The 15183-nt window shown below is 33.3% G+C and overlaps 1 protein-coding gene across 2 annotated transcripts in view; it reads right to left on the minus strand.

The window, feature by feature from the left end:
* meng (serine/threonine-protein kinase meng-po) overlaps nucleotides 1–15183 on the minus strand; it is an 82135-nt gene that overhangs the window by 12961 nt on the left and 53991 nt on the right. Inside the window, exon 2 of one of the 2 annotated variants that reach the window (XM_017618206.1) lies at nucleotides 6989–9135. The exons of the other annotated variant lie outside the window; for it this stretch is intronic. Within the exon in view, the coding sequence (XP_017473695.1) occupies nucleotides 7802–9135 (1334 nt within the window). The 3' untranslated portion in view covers nucleotides 6989–7801. Of the gene's footprint in view, nucleotides 1–6988; nucleotides 9136–15183 lie in introns of those variants that run through there. 2 annotated transcript variants of the gene reach the window in all.

Raw genomic sequence — 15183 nt, forward strand, 5'->3', positions numbered from 1 at the left:
ACAAAATGCGCACGAAATATCTCAAAAACTAATGGAGATATAAAAAAATGGATTGCAGAAATCGAAAGAGCATGTCCAACTTAGTAAATCTGCATCAAAATCCCAAAATCGTGATTTTGCACATTCGTCATCCGTTTTCTGAGGCGACGATATGTACATACAAATGTATATTTCACAATTTTTTACAACTTCCAATTCAATTGACTTACTTTTTATCCATTATAGTACCACTTTCTTATGTAAATTTTATAAGCGCAAACTCCAACGACTAAAAAACAGCAATAGAAGGATGAGCGATTAAAAAGTATTCACAGTCGCTAATTGAGCGACTAAGCGACACTCGCAATACCATCGATAATCGATAATCGCTTAATAGTCGTTTATCTACTGCCAGTCGACACTCGCAATAGGGGTGATAATAGTTATGTATGTCTCTGGTTGAGATTATTGAAACACCGTTGGGATATTATTATTATTATTATGTGTATGTATTTATGTATTCCCTCTTCTTTTTCAGCCAGACTTAGTCAATAGCAAGAAGCTGCTATCCACAGCTAATCATATTTATAACTAGAATCCAAAGTAATCCCCGTCTTCGCTCTTCAACTAACAGATTGCTCTGCTCTTAATCAAATATGTATGTATGAACAAATGTACATACATCGCCCGAATATTCTCACTGCAATTCACTCTTTGTATAAAAGATTTTTTATATATAAACGACATATAACATCGTTTAAAGTACATAACCGTGTATCGTCATTCTGCAAAACCGCGTAGCTGACATTTGCTGTCAAAAATTGGATTTGCTCACACAAGCTCTTGGCTCAATCCCTATCCATTCGTCCCGAAATATACTAGCCAGAGATGCGATTGCTTTATAAAAAAAAAAAAACAGAACCTTTTGAAATATTAGTGTTTTTACTCTTTAGAAAATAATTTATGCAGCCTCACATACGCGGTTTTGCGTTATCATGATACGCAGTTTTGTACTTTAAACGACGATGAGCAGGTATGTATAGGTTCACATTTACACATAACAAATATTTCCTCTTGCGGACTTCATATACATAAATAATATTTGAGTTAAATAAAAAGCCGCACGAAACTTAAGCAACAAAGAAACCATAATATTTACCGTATTCAGGTTAAATCAATTTGCCTACCGAATTGAGTTAAATGGTTGAAAGGTAATAAAATTTTCGATAGCCACGATAACAACCTGAATTGATATTGAAATTTCGCAAAGCGGTAATTTCGTGGTTAATTGAAATTTTTCTGGTGTGGAAAAACAATTTCGATTGCCATGATATTACTTATTTATAGAAAGTATAAGCTTAAAATAAGAAAATACAATTGCACAGGTTTGTTTACTGTTGCAGCTTTTTATTGCGTTCTACCTGAGTGTGAAATAAGTACAAAAGCAACGCAAAAATATGAATAAAAAGACAATTCAGAGGTATGTATGTATGTACATTATGGTGGTCCAAAAACAGTAAAGTAGGAATTGTAATGCTCTCACCCCCTAGGATTGTTCTAAATCGAAAAAAGTATACCCCTATTTTTTTATTTTGAGATCAAAAAATATTTAGAGCTCGCCCAAAGCGCTCAAAGTTTTCTATACATGTATTTTTATATGGAAAAAAAAAAACTTTCGTAGAAATGGTATAGAATTCTTGAAAGTCAATAATTTTCGATCGAAAAACTCTGGTTCTCTTCAGGAGACTTTCAAAAATAATATCCAATTGTTTATTTAACCATTTTTTAATACTAACGATTTTTATTGGCGCCCCTAATGCATTTTTCGGGGTTTTTGTGGATTTTTGGCGTACCTATAAATTATAGTGGCGATGGAAAAATGATTAAATAAACAATTGGGTATTATTATTGGGAAACTCCTGCAGATAAATATAGTTCCGATCGAAAAATATTGATTTTTAAGAATTCTATGCCATTTTTTCCCATATAAAATACATGGAAAACTTTGGGCACTTTGCGCGACCTTTAAATATTTTTTGATTTAAAAATAAAAAAATAGGGATATATTTTTTCGGTATAGAACAATCCCAGGGGGTGCGATCATAAAGATTCCGACTTTACTTTTTCACATGCACTTTAGGACCACCCTAATGTAGATAGTATGTTTACGTGCATGGTAGGTCATTGTTGAGTCTACGAACTAGAACTCTTGTTAATCGACTAGTCGTGATAAGCACGTGAACTTTGGAATAGTGTTGGCCAGCGAAAACTTTTATTTTGTCTTTCCCCTACGTAATTCGCTAACATTTTTTACAGGATATTTTCTCTCCACGCAATATTTACTCTACATCGTAGATGGGCAAACGGCCTCGGCAAACTCATACATATTTATGTACATACCTGTCAGCGTCAAAAATGTACATAGCCCGACGTTTTGACGATTTTATTTATTTATATTTTCCGTGCCTAATTTATCTTATATTTTTACAAAAATATTGTTCAATCAACAGCGAAAACCAACAGAATCATTTTTTTTTTTTTTTTCAATTATTTCATACAGAACTCGGGAAAAATGCAAGTAATACCAAACAATTGTCCGAGAACTCTCCAATTTTTCAATTCGATTTCTTGGTATGCAATATAATAGAGTGTAAGTTTCAGGTCGCTAAAATTACTGCTGATTTGAAAAAAAAAAAATTTCGCTGCGGGTGTTCTATGGGAGAAAATGCAAAGTGGAAAATTCTGCCACCTTTTGTTTCTTCGCTAGAGTTTCACAAATATTGCAAAAAACGCGATTTTTTGACACTTTGACCTCGTTTTTCTCAACATCTGGACCAGATTGAGACTTTATATTTACGAATTCGTAATCAGCACAAAAAAGACTGTCAAAAAAGGTAGTAACAGTTAATGAACAATAAAAAATATTGGAAAAAATATTTTGTTAAAATCAGTTTTTGCTGTTAAATAAATGACTAAAGTGACCTTTGGGTTAAGATGCAGGGATGTTTTTTTTTTCAGGGACAATAGTCGAGAGTTGTGGCTTTAATTTAAGTGGAAGGTTCTATAACACTTTGAGTTTTTAAAAAATATCGTTGTATGGATATTGGCGGATTTGGTTTATATTAGCACCTTATATAAATATTCACTAAAGAAGCTTGTGCTCCAAATTTGAAGCTTCTAGGTTTTTCGTGGTTCCTACTACTGTGCGACTCAAGAAACAATCCCCAAAAATCCCCTTATTTTTTATTTTTTTTTTTTGTAACAGCCTAAAATTCGGATTTCTTTAAATTGCATAGATTTTCAAGGTTAAGCCGTAGATTAATATGCATCAGTTGAGGATTCTCTAAATTTCGGGATCGATTCACGGATCAAATAGGAACTCAAAATCGAATCGAAAGGGCACGATTAATCGATCTTCTATTAATCAATTTACCGGCCGGCAGCAAAATTGCGGAAAACTGCATGTCTGATGGATTGGCAGGGCTCTGACCTCCGGTGGTTTACTCTTGGACAGTTGGATCTCATGTTAGCTGAGCGAACGATTGGTGAAAATTAGGACATACGAAAATTGCAAGATTCTAGTCACACGCTGGGAAAGCCTCATCTCTCGCTGTTGATGGAAGGATGGAAATGAGCGATGAACTATTAACTAAAATGGAACGGTGTAAAATATATTGACAATTTTTCGGGCCGTTATTGAAGAAAAAAAGACTGATGAGCTTTTGAACTTAAACAAAAAGTATGTTCACTTGAAAAACTAGCCGAGGTTATGTGAAGTTCATACGACAAGAAACCTACTGATTTCTTTCTATCAACAAGAAGAACAGACTCGAATCTTCTAGTAGGATGAATAGCATTGTTTGCCAACAGCATAAAAAGTGTAAGAAATGTAACGATCACAAGGAAACCGTGGAGCATATAATTTCCGAGTTTCCAGCCTTCAGCAGGCAAAGACTCCTGTTGCAAGGCCTGCAGTCAGAAACCGTCAAAGGATCAAAGTGTCTACTGAAATTCGGTAAGGGAGCGGCGGTGTTCTTTAACAATGCGTGAAAGCACTGTTTTATGGGTCGTAAACGTGTCTGGCGAGGCAAAGGACGTTATATTCGTCTGTGTGAGACTTCATAAGGTCAGGCAACATAACCTAACCTAATGTAAGGGTTCTTACGGGCATAATCCAAAAAACACTGTGCTATTCACCAAAGCTGCAGCGAAATCATATACCAATAAGTTCTGTCACTTCAGAAGTTATTGCGTTGAAGAGGGGCATAAATCGAGACACCCAAATTCTATATCAATACTCAGATCTTCAGTCGCAATCATTCATGCATTTGGAGTATTGCTTCTACCACCAGCCTGCCGGAGACAACAGGAGATTCATGCCTTATTTTAGACCTCAGCTAAAGACTTTTCAAGGAGAGATCTAACCATAATCGGTTCCACGTTACCAATCGGCCGACCAAGGACCATCACTCACCACAATCTGAAACACCAGCGCTTGGCATTCGCGAGCGCTGACCAAACTCAAAGCCATTGAAATAAAAATCCCATTAGCATTTGTTTATTTAATTATAATATTTTTTATTTAATTTCTACCAAATTTCTATGCATGTATAATTGTATACATTTATTATGTACATATGTATGTATGTAGGTACATAAACGAATCCGCAATAAACACTGTAATTAGTGTTGTTATTATTACCGCAGGTTTCCCTTCAAACTTTTTCTATTTCTTTTGTATACATTTGCTGTGCAGATTTTGTGGTATATTTTTTTTTTTAGCAATTTTTATTAATTTCTGTGCTAATATACAAAAATACATAAATATGTATGTATGTAAAAGTTTTTGGTACTGTATGTATGTATATAGCCTTGAGTTAAGCATAAAACAAAAAAAAAACAAAAAACAAATAATATTTAATTAAATTTATATTTATATATATGTATATTTCCAATAAAAATTCTGTGTTTACAAATGTAATGTTACATCAATTGGCATTTCCTATTTAAGATTTTCGCAGGAAACTCAACAAGTATCGCTACTTAACTATGTAAATATGTACGTATAAATATGTATGTGTACGTATGCACACATATAATTTAAGAATACTAAACGAAGGGTTTTAATAGTTAATATAATTTTTCTTTAGGCTTTTCGTCTAGTAATTTTTAAGTATTTCGGTCTGTATTTTCTACTAGGAATAGTTTTTATGCCTAAAACTTTGGTTAAATGCCTGAGCTGTTTAGTAATTTTTTAACACTTCACGAACACAGGCGGCTCTTTTTCGGCTGTTTTGCCTATATCTATGTACAAATTCTGAATATCGATGGCTGCGTGGAAGGTCGACCTATCTCGGCAGCCAGTTCGAAAACGCTCTATCTCAAAAAACTTTTCAAGAATTCGTTTCAAAAACGCCCTATCTCAGCTGCCGATTCAAAAAGGCCCCATATCAGCATATTTTCAATACATTTTGAAGTGAGATAGGGCATTTTTGAAGCGAATTTGAGATAAGGTGTTTTTCAATTAAATTCTGAAATAGGGCGTTCTTGAAAAGTTTTTTGAGATAGAGCGTTTTCAAACTGGCTGCCGAGATAGGTCGATCTTCCACTCAGCCATCGATATGTACATACAACTATTGTATAAAAATATCAATTTTTACTACATTTATAGGTCACTTTTGCGAATCGACATGCTTTTATGTACTAGCTTTTTACTAATTTTGTTTTACACGATTTTTTTTTAACACTTTTACTTTTACTTTTTACCTTACTTTTACTTTTACTTGACAAGAGCCCGTATTTGGATATTACTAGCCAAATTTTTCTTTTATTTATTTATAGATTTTTCTCCTAAATATTTTTACAACTTACTATTTATCCTACTTGTATAGGTGGTTACATTTTTTTAGCATCATCGTCTTGTTTGCATTTGGAGTATAAGCTTAAACGGCCAAACAAAATTTTTTTGACGAACCTTCAAATAGTTTTCAAAAAATAAAAAAAAAAATAATAAATTTAAGTTGTGATAAACTTAAGTTTTGAAAAATTAAAGCTTTGACAAAAATTAGTTTTGAAAATATCAAGGTTTTGAAAAAAATTAAAAATTAAAAAAAAAATTATTAAAATGTTTTGAAAAACATGTAAAAGTTTTGAGATACTAAAAAGAAGAATTATGTATTTTTCTTTTAAATTATTTTATCGAAAAAACATACATAATAAGAAAATATAATATTTTGTTATTTTCTTGACTTGCTTAGCTAAATTATAGCAGAAAATACTAAAACATTTATTTCGTAGCAGAAAACTTGCACTAAAAACAAAAACAAATAAAAAAAAAAAATATTTAAATCAAAAGAAAATTGAAAAATTCAAAAAAGTAAAATTAAAAAAAAATAAATGTTAAATAAAATAAAAAATTCAACTGCAGCTTTTTATACATTCCAAATATGTAGTACCAAGCGTACAGAATTTATAAGGAATCGCAGCCATAGTATGCAAGTAAAATTTTATTATTGTTTCCATTTTTTAGTACCTCAGTGAAAATATACCAGAAAATACCTAAAAATTTTTTTTTTTTTTGTAAATGTCTGATTATGGAAAAGTTTTTAATGATCACAAATTTTTAGAAAACATATTTTTGGGCAAAAATTAAAAAAAAAATATAAAGTTTCACATCAAAATTAACAATTAACTATTGAAAAATCATAACTTAAAAAATTCAGTCTCTAATTTTGTATCTTATATGTATGCGAGCGAATGGACCTGAAAGGGTTAATACATAAAATAAGAGCTACTCTCCCCCTAACAAAATTATGCGCAATTTTAAAAATTTTAAATTGTTTTCGATACTTTCACTTATGATTTAGCTATTTGCATAAAAAGTGTTTAGAAAGTACTATATTTTCAAACATTTGGTGTAGTAGTAAAAAATAAAAAATAAAATAAATAGAAATAAAAAAATTAAAATTAAAAAAACTATTTATATATGTAAATGAAAATAAATAAATAAATGCAAAAATAAAACCTAATAACAAAATAAACAAAAACAAAATTTATTAAAATGTATTAAAATATATTCAATGTGTCTGTCATAAATAGTAATCCTTTTCAACTTTAATTTTAGAACCCCAGAGGTGCATTTTTTTTTACTCAAATCTTTGTATTGGTCGTTTAAACCTAAAATATACCACATACATACATACACACATACTTAGTAGCTACGTGCACATTTTTTTCTAAATCTACGCAACTAATTTACAGTGAAAACTTGTACATGGAATTAAAATTCGAAATTAGATAATGCATTATTTTCGACGCTTGAAAGTGAAACATTTTTTGTATGCTATAGTTGCCTACATTTGTATATTTTCTGAGTTGTTTTTCATTAAATCGTATAAGTGTTGTATATCAGTTGGCGCATTACGCGAATACGATTCACTTTCATCTCCCTCTCTCTCTCTCTTTCGTGTAATCTTATACAATAAATTCTTGTGTGCAGAGTTGATACTCGATTATGACTTATTGTCGATATGACCTGTATTGAATTGCTCGCCTCTACCAACATCCTCTTTTCACCTCTTCGTTTTCGTGATGATCACCTACTACATATATACATACACACATATGTACATACATATGTCGGCGTAATCATTGATGTCTTATGCCGCCGCGTAGTAGTACTCCAGAACTGTTGCCCTTAGAGTTGCATTAGCCGCTACTCCGCTACTCAACGCTGTTTGCCGCAAGCAAGCAAACGCATTCAATAACTTAAACCAAATTTTTAATGCGCGCTTCTCGTATCCTTCCACGCGCCTACTACTTCCTAATTAGCCACCTCGAGTGCAGCTAGACTTTCTATCTCCGAATCGAAATTGCTGTCGCACGTCGATAGCCATTCGATGACACGCCTGCGCACCACTGTCTGATCGATGGAATTATCCAAGCCATAACTGGACATCATACGCTTCAACTTCAGCTTATTGTCATCGCCCGATAACCGTCCCTCGCGCTTATTCAAGTAGATGCACGAATCCTGATCGGGATTTGGTGAAATGAGCAAAGCTGATTTCGACGTCGCTATACGGCATTCGACCCAGCGATCCTTCATGTATTTCGTGACCTCGGTTACTTTGCAACGATCCTCCGGATCTTGTGTTAAATACTTGCGGAAGCAACGCATTAGACGCGGCGAGAAACGTCGGAAGTTGTCGGGTATTTTTGTCGTCTTGCGCTGTTCGTACTTCATGAAGCTCGCATATTGTGTATCTTTCACCCAATCGGCCATGTTCCACGGCGGACTGCCCGTCAATATGTTGTACAACAAAATGCCAAATTGCCACGAATCGCTGGATGGCATGCAGATGAAGCGTTCATTTTTGACAATCTCATGCACCTCGGGCGGCACGCAACTAGTCCATGTGTGCTTCACCTTATGCACCAGCAGTCCCTTCTTCGTGGTCGTACCAAAGTCGCACAGCTTGACGCGCGAGAAATCCGGCGCAAAGACCAACACATTCTCCAGCTTGAGATCGCGATGCACCAAATTCTTCGAATGCATGAAACCGAGCGCGGAACTTAGCTGCTCGCTAATGGTCTTGCAAGCGGACTCGTGCAAGCCATGCGGTCCGATATTGGCCGCCAAATCGCCATACGGCGCATGTTCCATAGCAAACACATAGTAGTCCTTGGTCTGGAAGGCCACATTGTAGGCGCTAAGTATGTTACGATGATGTGAGAGCTGATAGTTGAGATGAAACTCTTTTTGGAAATCCTTCAGTGTGGCCAATTCAGCATGCACCGCCTTCAGTACGACTGTCGTATTCGTGGGCCGATGATGAGTGAGTAGTATACGCGCAAAGCAGCCCTCCGCCAAAGTCTTTTCGATATCGTACTGATCGGAGAAAGCCATTAATGGTAATTCAATGTCCGGTACAATGTGTATGACGCCGCTATCATCCTTGTCCGGCTTCTTGTAGATGCTGCTGCGTCGACTTACCGACGCACTGGAATTGGGCACCTCCAGTTTGGCGCTGGTTACAGGTGACAACAACGAATTGTTGTTGGTGCAAGTGCTGCTATTGTTATTGCTATTCTTGCTGTGCGTGCTGCCGCCATCGCCGATCGAACGCCGCAATCGGAAGGAGAATGAGCGTTTCTCTGCAAGGGGAAAAAGAAGAAGAAAGAGGAGCAAATTAATATACGTAAATCAACGGAAAATTAGCGGAAATTTTTGCGCGAGAAAGGAAGGTTGCGAAAATCATTTATATTTCTACTATATATAAATAATGAAAATTTATACTAACACTAACTTACGTATACAATTTTTTATTCTCTATGAAAATTTTCCTAGCCGTTGTTTGAATATAATACATAAGTAAATATAATTTCGCACAACTGAGCAATATTTTTTAACCAAGATGACGGAGAACAAAATGATTTATGAAGTGCATAAAAAATATTCGGTGTAGACAAATTAATTGCGTAATTACATAACAAAAAAAAAAAAAAAAAAATTTATAAAAACGTTTACTATCAAATGAATACAAAACAAAATAATAAAAAAACTTCAAAAGATAGAAATATTCAAAAAATTAAAAATTCAACATATAAAAAAAAAACAAAATTTAAAAAATTAAACATACAAGATAAAAAATAAATAAAATATGACAAAGCAAAGGAAAATAAAAAATAAAATGGAAAATAGTATAAAATGAAATAAAACAAAATAAAAATATTAAATGATACAAACTAAATACAAAGAAAAAAAATTTAAAAAAAACTGCGCAAAATTATTTCACGACGTTGTCGAAGAACGAAATGATTGATGAAGTGCATTAAAAGCGTGGACAAATTAATCGATAAGTTTTTATGAACATAGTAGGAGTGTACATGAAAAATATTTATTGGTAAAATAACGTAAATTGGAGAAAAATATTTATTTTTCAAATGAAATATAATAAAAATAAAAATATAAAAATTCAAAAATTAAAGGCACAAATTAAATAAAAAAAAACAATAAATAAAAAATACAAATCTATACATTTATTTGCATAAAAGAATTGTAGTAGGCCAATGTCTGTACATTATAGATATTAAAGAAAGATTAATATAGGGGGTGGGTCTTTATTGGAGCCAGTTTTTTGAATTTTTGTCTGTTTGTCTGTATGTTTGTACGCGCATCACTCATTTTTTTGTTAGATGTCTAACTTAAAATATAGAAAAAAATTTGAGAGTGGCCACCTGTTTGTAAATTCCAGTTTAAGTAAATTGCTGAATTATGGAAAATTATGGTCGAAAGAAGAAGGTTTAAGAAGGCTTACAGCGCAAAATATTTTTGTGGAAGGTGGCCAGATGTTTGAAAATTGTAATTTAATTGATAAGATAAATTAAATATTGGAATATGGGTATCAAACTAAAAAGGGTTTGGGAAAGTTTACTGCCGAAAATATTTTTGAGGAGGGTTGCCACCTGTTATTTAATGAATTTGATAAAATAAGTGAAATATTACAAATAATGTTGAATTATGGCTGTCAAAAGAAAGGGGTTTAAGAAGGCTTTCAGCCGAAAATATTTTTGTGGAAGGTGGCCAGATGTTTGAAAAAACTTAAGTTAATTGATAATATAAATTAAATACCTCAATATGAGTTTCAAACTAATGAGGTTCAAGAAAGTTTACTATCGAAAATATTTTTGAAGCGGGTTGCAACCTATTTGAAAAATGTATATGAAATAAGACGAAAGTAGAAAGCCATGTGAATTTTACTTGGATATAATAATAGGTGCCCACGACGTCCGCGGTACACATTTGAAAAACATCGGGATATGCAAGTTCGGAACCTAAAAAAAAAGAATGTGGGGATGGTTTGGATCGGGATTGAAAATTCCATGATTGACGTAGCATTTTTAGGCGCCACGGCTTATTTTACCCGAGCAGTACTACTTGCACAAAATTGGCAGCCACTTATATCAAGCCAACTAATTAAATGTTTATGTACAAATAATTAAGTGCGAATTTCTATCAGGCAAGCCTTCAAATTTCTATTTTTCAACCAACTGTGATGCGTGGTTTGTTTGTTGATTTTTCTTTATTTCATTTAAAAAAAAAAAATCGTATGCACATGTTGGAATGCTATCTTTTGCAAACAAAGCTTTTATTTTTAGCAACAATTAACAATTGTGTTTTATAAGTAATATGCAATAATGTAAGCTCTACAGTAGATGCATACAAACTTTGCTATAATTTGCGCAATTTCGCTTATTTTCATAATGCATAGTAAGTCTGTGGTGGCAAATTTATTTCCGTGTTGTTGTTAAATTGTTTTTGAAAAGCCACTCGAATGCTGAAGTTTATTTTGAAATGAAATGATTTGCAATAAATTGTTTTGCGCGTCGAAGAGCTAATTCCAGATACTTGCGAAAAAGTGGGAGATCTATGTTATAAATGGAGATACATTAGGGAGTACAGCGAAGCATTAACCTGCAGAAGTTTGGTAGAATTTAATTAATTACAACTAAACTCATTTCATTTATCATCAAAAACTAGCGTTTAAAATTGATTAATCGCTTGCAATTGATGAAATTTCAAAGCAAATTTGAGGTTAAATGAGAAATTGATTAACACAAATTTCGTAGTGGGTGGCATCATGAGTCTAATGAAACATTTTAGCTAATTTTCTCAATTAAGTAAAAGAAGAATCAGGGTTTTATACAAAAGGTGATAATAATACAAAAAAAAACTAAAGTGAACAACACGTTACGTTATGTTCAGGCTGCCAGTTAAATTGAGAAATTGGAATTTTCATCAATCAAGATTTATACCATTTTCGGACTGTTAGGCAAAAAGGGAATCAAGAGCTCCCATAAATTAAGATTCTACAGCTCTCAGACTGCAAATTAAATTGAGAAATTAGGACCTCAATCAGTTTAGGTGCCAATTTAACGATAGTTACCCTTCGGTTAAGGCCATTTTTAGAATAGTGTAATTTGTAGTTATGAAATTGCAATTAATGCAACCGTGTTGGGTTTTTTGTTTTTCATTTTTTCTTTAACAACCACCATTGGCAGTAGGGGAGAAAGGGCTAGCGAACTCTTAAATATAAGGTCTTATATTGCATACTGAAAGAATCCAACCATAAAGGTCCAAAAAAAAATTGTGAACTTGTGAATAATATGTATTAGGAGTTTTTAACATATTTTTATTTGTTTTGGAACTGCTTGAAGTCTGTATAAATCAAATACTTCCATAGCATTACCAGGAGTTATGAACATAAACTTCTATATGAAACTCCGAAAGTAATTATATTAAACATTCTAGTGCTGGAGTTGAGCGAATTGTAGTAGGCTTATCGGCCTTTACTGCTGACCTCTTTTAGGCAACGCAGCTGTCGGACATGCAAAAATTATCAGAGGTCTCGTAGGAATTTTTGCTAATCGTACGACGTGACGTTAAATGAGACCAGCTTCTACGCAGTGCGCAGTCTCATTGATGTTCAACTAACGGAGTTTTTGAAGTGAAACTTCTTTAGCGGTGGTTGGTTGGTTGGGAGTAAATTGGCAAATTGAACGGAAATGATGCAACGGAAATGGTTGGGTCTAAAACGAGTGCTTCTTGTGTGTATGCCAATGGTATTAATTTAACAAAAAATTGCTAATAAAACTTAGAACACTAATAACACTTAGAAAGCACCAATACAAGAATGAATAAAAGGTGACTACGTAATAGGTGAAGAAAAGGGCAAAGGCAAAGGTAAAAATAAAAACAAAAACAATGATGCATAAATATAAAGGCAAAAATGATGGCCAAGGTAAATTTAAACACTTTACTTACATATATAAGGGCAAAGGTGTAGCGGAATATGTAGATGAAGAAAATGATAAACATAAAAGCAAAGACAAAGAGGAGGATGAGGATACCGATAAAAGTAAAGATGAAGATAGGGGAAAAAAGATTAAAATAAAGGCAATTAAAGAGGAAAGGATATAGAGAGAGACACGGAAAGTTAATCTGGGAACTATTATGGGATTTTAGAGATTCTCGGGACTTATCGATAAAATAATCGATATTTTTATCGGTTTTGTTATCGATATTTTTATCGATTTTTTTATCGAAACTTTTATCGATATTGTTATCAATTTTGCTATCGATATTTTCGGTGCTTATCGATATAATAATCGATATTTTTATCGATTTTGCGAAATTTTTTAGCGATTTTGTTATCGATATTTTTATCGATTTTGTTATTACTATTTATCGATTTCGTTATTGATATTTATCGATTTTTTATCGATGATAATCGGTTTTGTCGATATTTATCGATTTTGTTATGGTTTTTTTATCGATTTTGTTATCGGTATTTTTATGGATATCGACAAAAAATATTTGCTTAAGGTTATGGCAGATGTATGTATGTATGTACATATGTATGTATGTACATATGTATGTATATACATACATATATTGGTTATGAGACAAAATAGATATGTATGTAACGTAAGTTTCACTTCTCCAGTGTGGCCCAGGCGCACTCACTTTTTTTTCAAAAGAATAGATAACCTTTTTGGACTGTTCACAACCGGAGCTCGACTTAGTGAGGCCTAATAAAATTCTACTCAGTCAGCACTATAAAAAAACTATACTGAGAAAAATTTTCCAGCAAGTGGATGCGTTTAAACTTTAAAGCAATTGCAAGCTAGCGGCTTTTCGCCAAAGTAGTACTGAAACAGCGATAATACTCAGCTGGATGCACTGCAGGATCGAGGTTAACGAAGTCAGGCTGTCCAGTAAAGGATCCGCAAGTGTCTTTGAGAAACCGGAACCATTTTGTAAACTCATTCGGTCTTCTTCGAGGCATTTATATCATTAGTGTGAGGGTAAACTCATAACACAGTAGGCACCCGAAAGCAGTAGAGAGCGTTAGACAGGCCGTGTTATTTGGTAATCTTTTCGATAGGAAAGGCGCTAAACTCTTGAATAGCGTAGATATGAAGTTATAGACATCAAAGCACATTCGGCATAATTTTTCAAACCTTGGAGCTGAAAAAAAATTGATACATTTCACTTTATCTTTAGTCGGAACTCTTAGATTATACCTCCACAAAAGCCTAATCTAGCATCTATCGCTTTCGGGCTTTCAGCACTCTATACAGCCATAACGCCTAAAAGGCCTAGTTGTGAGTTCTATTCTTAAAGTTAGTAATTTGTCCACCAAAGTCTGTCTCTGAAGGGAGCATTTTGTGAGTCTAAGTATCGACAGCCACTGATCCACCCCGGGCCAAAGAAATTTTTGAATTGCATATCTCCTCCTAGGTTTCCTCAAATGCACGCTGACCTGAAACATGTCTCGTCCGTCGAAGAGTAGTCAACAGGTAGTACATTTAGGCGTCTAGCCAATACCTCATACGAATCATAAAAATCGAATTAATCAATCTAATAACCTATTTCTATCAAAGAGTTAACTGCAGTTAAGAGCTCAGGTATGTTTGATGAGGAGTTTCCGATAGAAGCCCACTGAATCGAAACTTTCGTTAAGCTGGCAGCCGTCCGTGAACGGGACTAGGATGAAAAAGAACTGTCAGAAATATGAGCCACACATGGGCAATGAATCTATCTCTAGTTCGAGAGTATTAGTCATAAAGAGTATAGTATTGATGCATAATTTATAATATCAATATGCCTGATGCGCAGCGCAGATGTAACAACTTTTCGCTCATAAATTTTCGGCAGCATAAAAACCGCAAAATTTTTAAATTCAACCTGCATGAAAGTGATGTAGTAAGTACTAAACATGCAATTTCTAAATATTCCACACCGAATTTGCTTTGCATTTTCAATCAATTATAGCTAAAAAAAAAAAATTGCTGCAAAGTCATAAAATAATAAATGAGTTTTTCTTTAACCCTACTTTGTTAGAAAAGCTTTGAAAGAGTAATAACTTTGGACAAGACATCAGACATTAATTTTGGAACGAGACATTTATATAATTTTTAATTTATGTTAGTATATTAGTGTGCATCACTCTTCATAGACAAAAAAGAGCGGTACTGTTTTACCGTCGGAATTAAAAAATCATATAATAGATTTAAGACTACAGCCATACTATTTCAGATAAATATTAAGATTTAAGTGAGCTGGACCGATTTGAAAATATCTCCAAAAATCTAGTTTTTTAGTTTAGTTGCATGAAAATTTTTAAAAAATTTTAGCCA

This window comes from Rhagoletis zephyria, unplaced genomic scaffold (genome assembly GCF_001687245.7).
Source record: "Rhagoletis zephyria isolate East Lansing unplaced genomic scaffold, Rhagoletis_zephyria_1.1 Rzeph_scaffold_00033, whole genome shotgun sequence".
NCBI lineage: Eukaryota > Metazoa > Arthropoda > Insecta > Diptera > Tephritidae > Rhagoletis > Rhagoletis zephyria.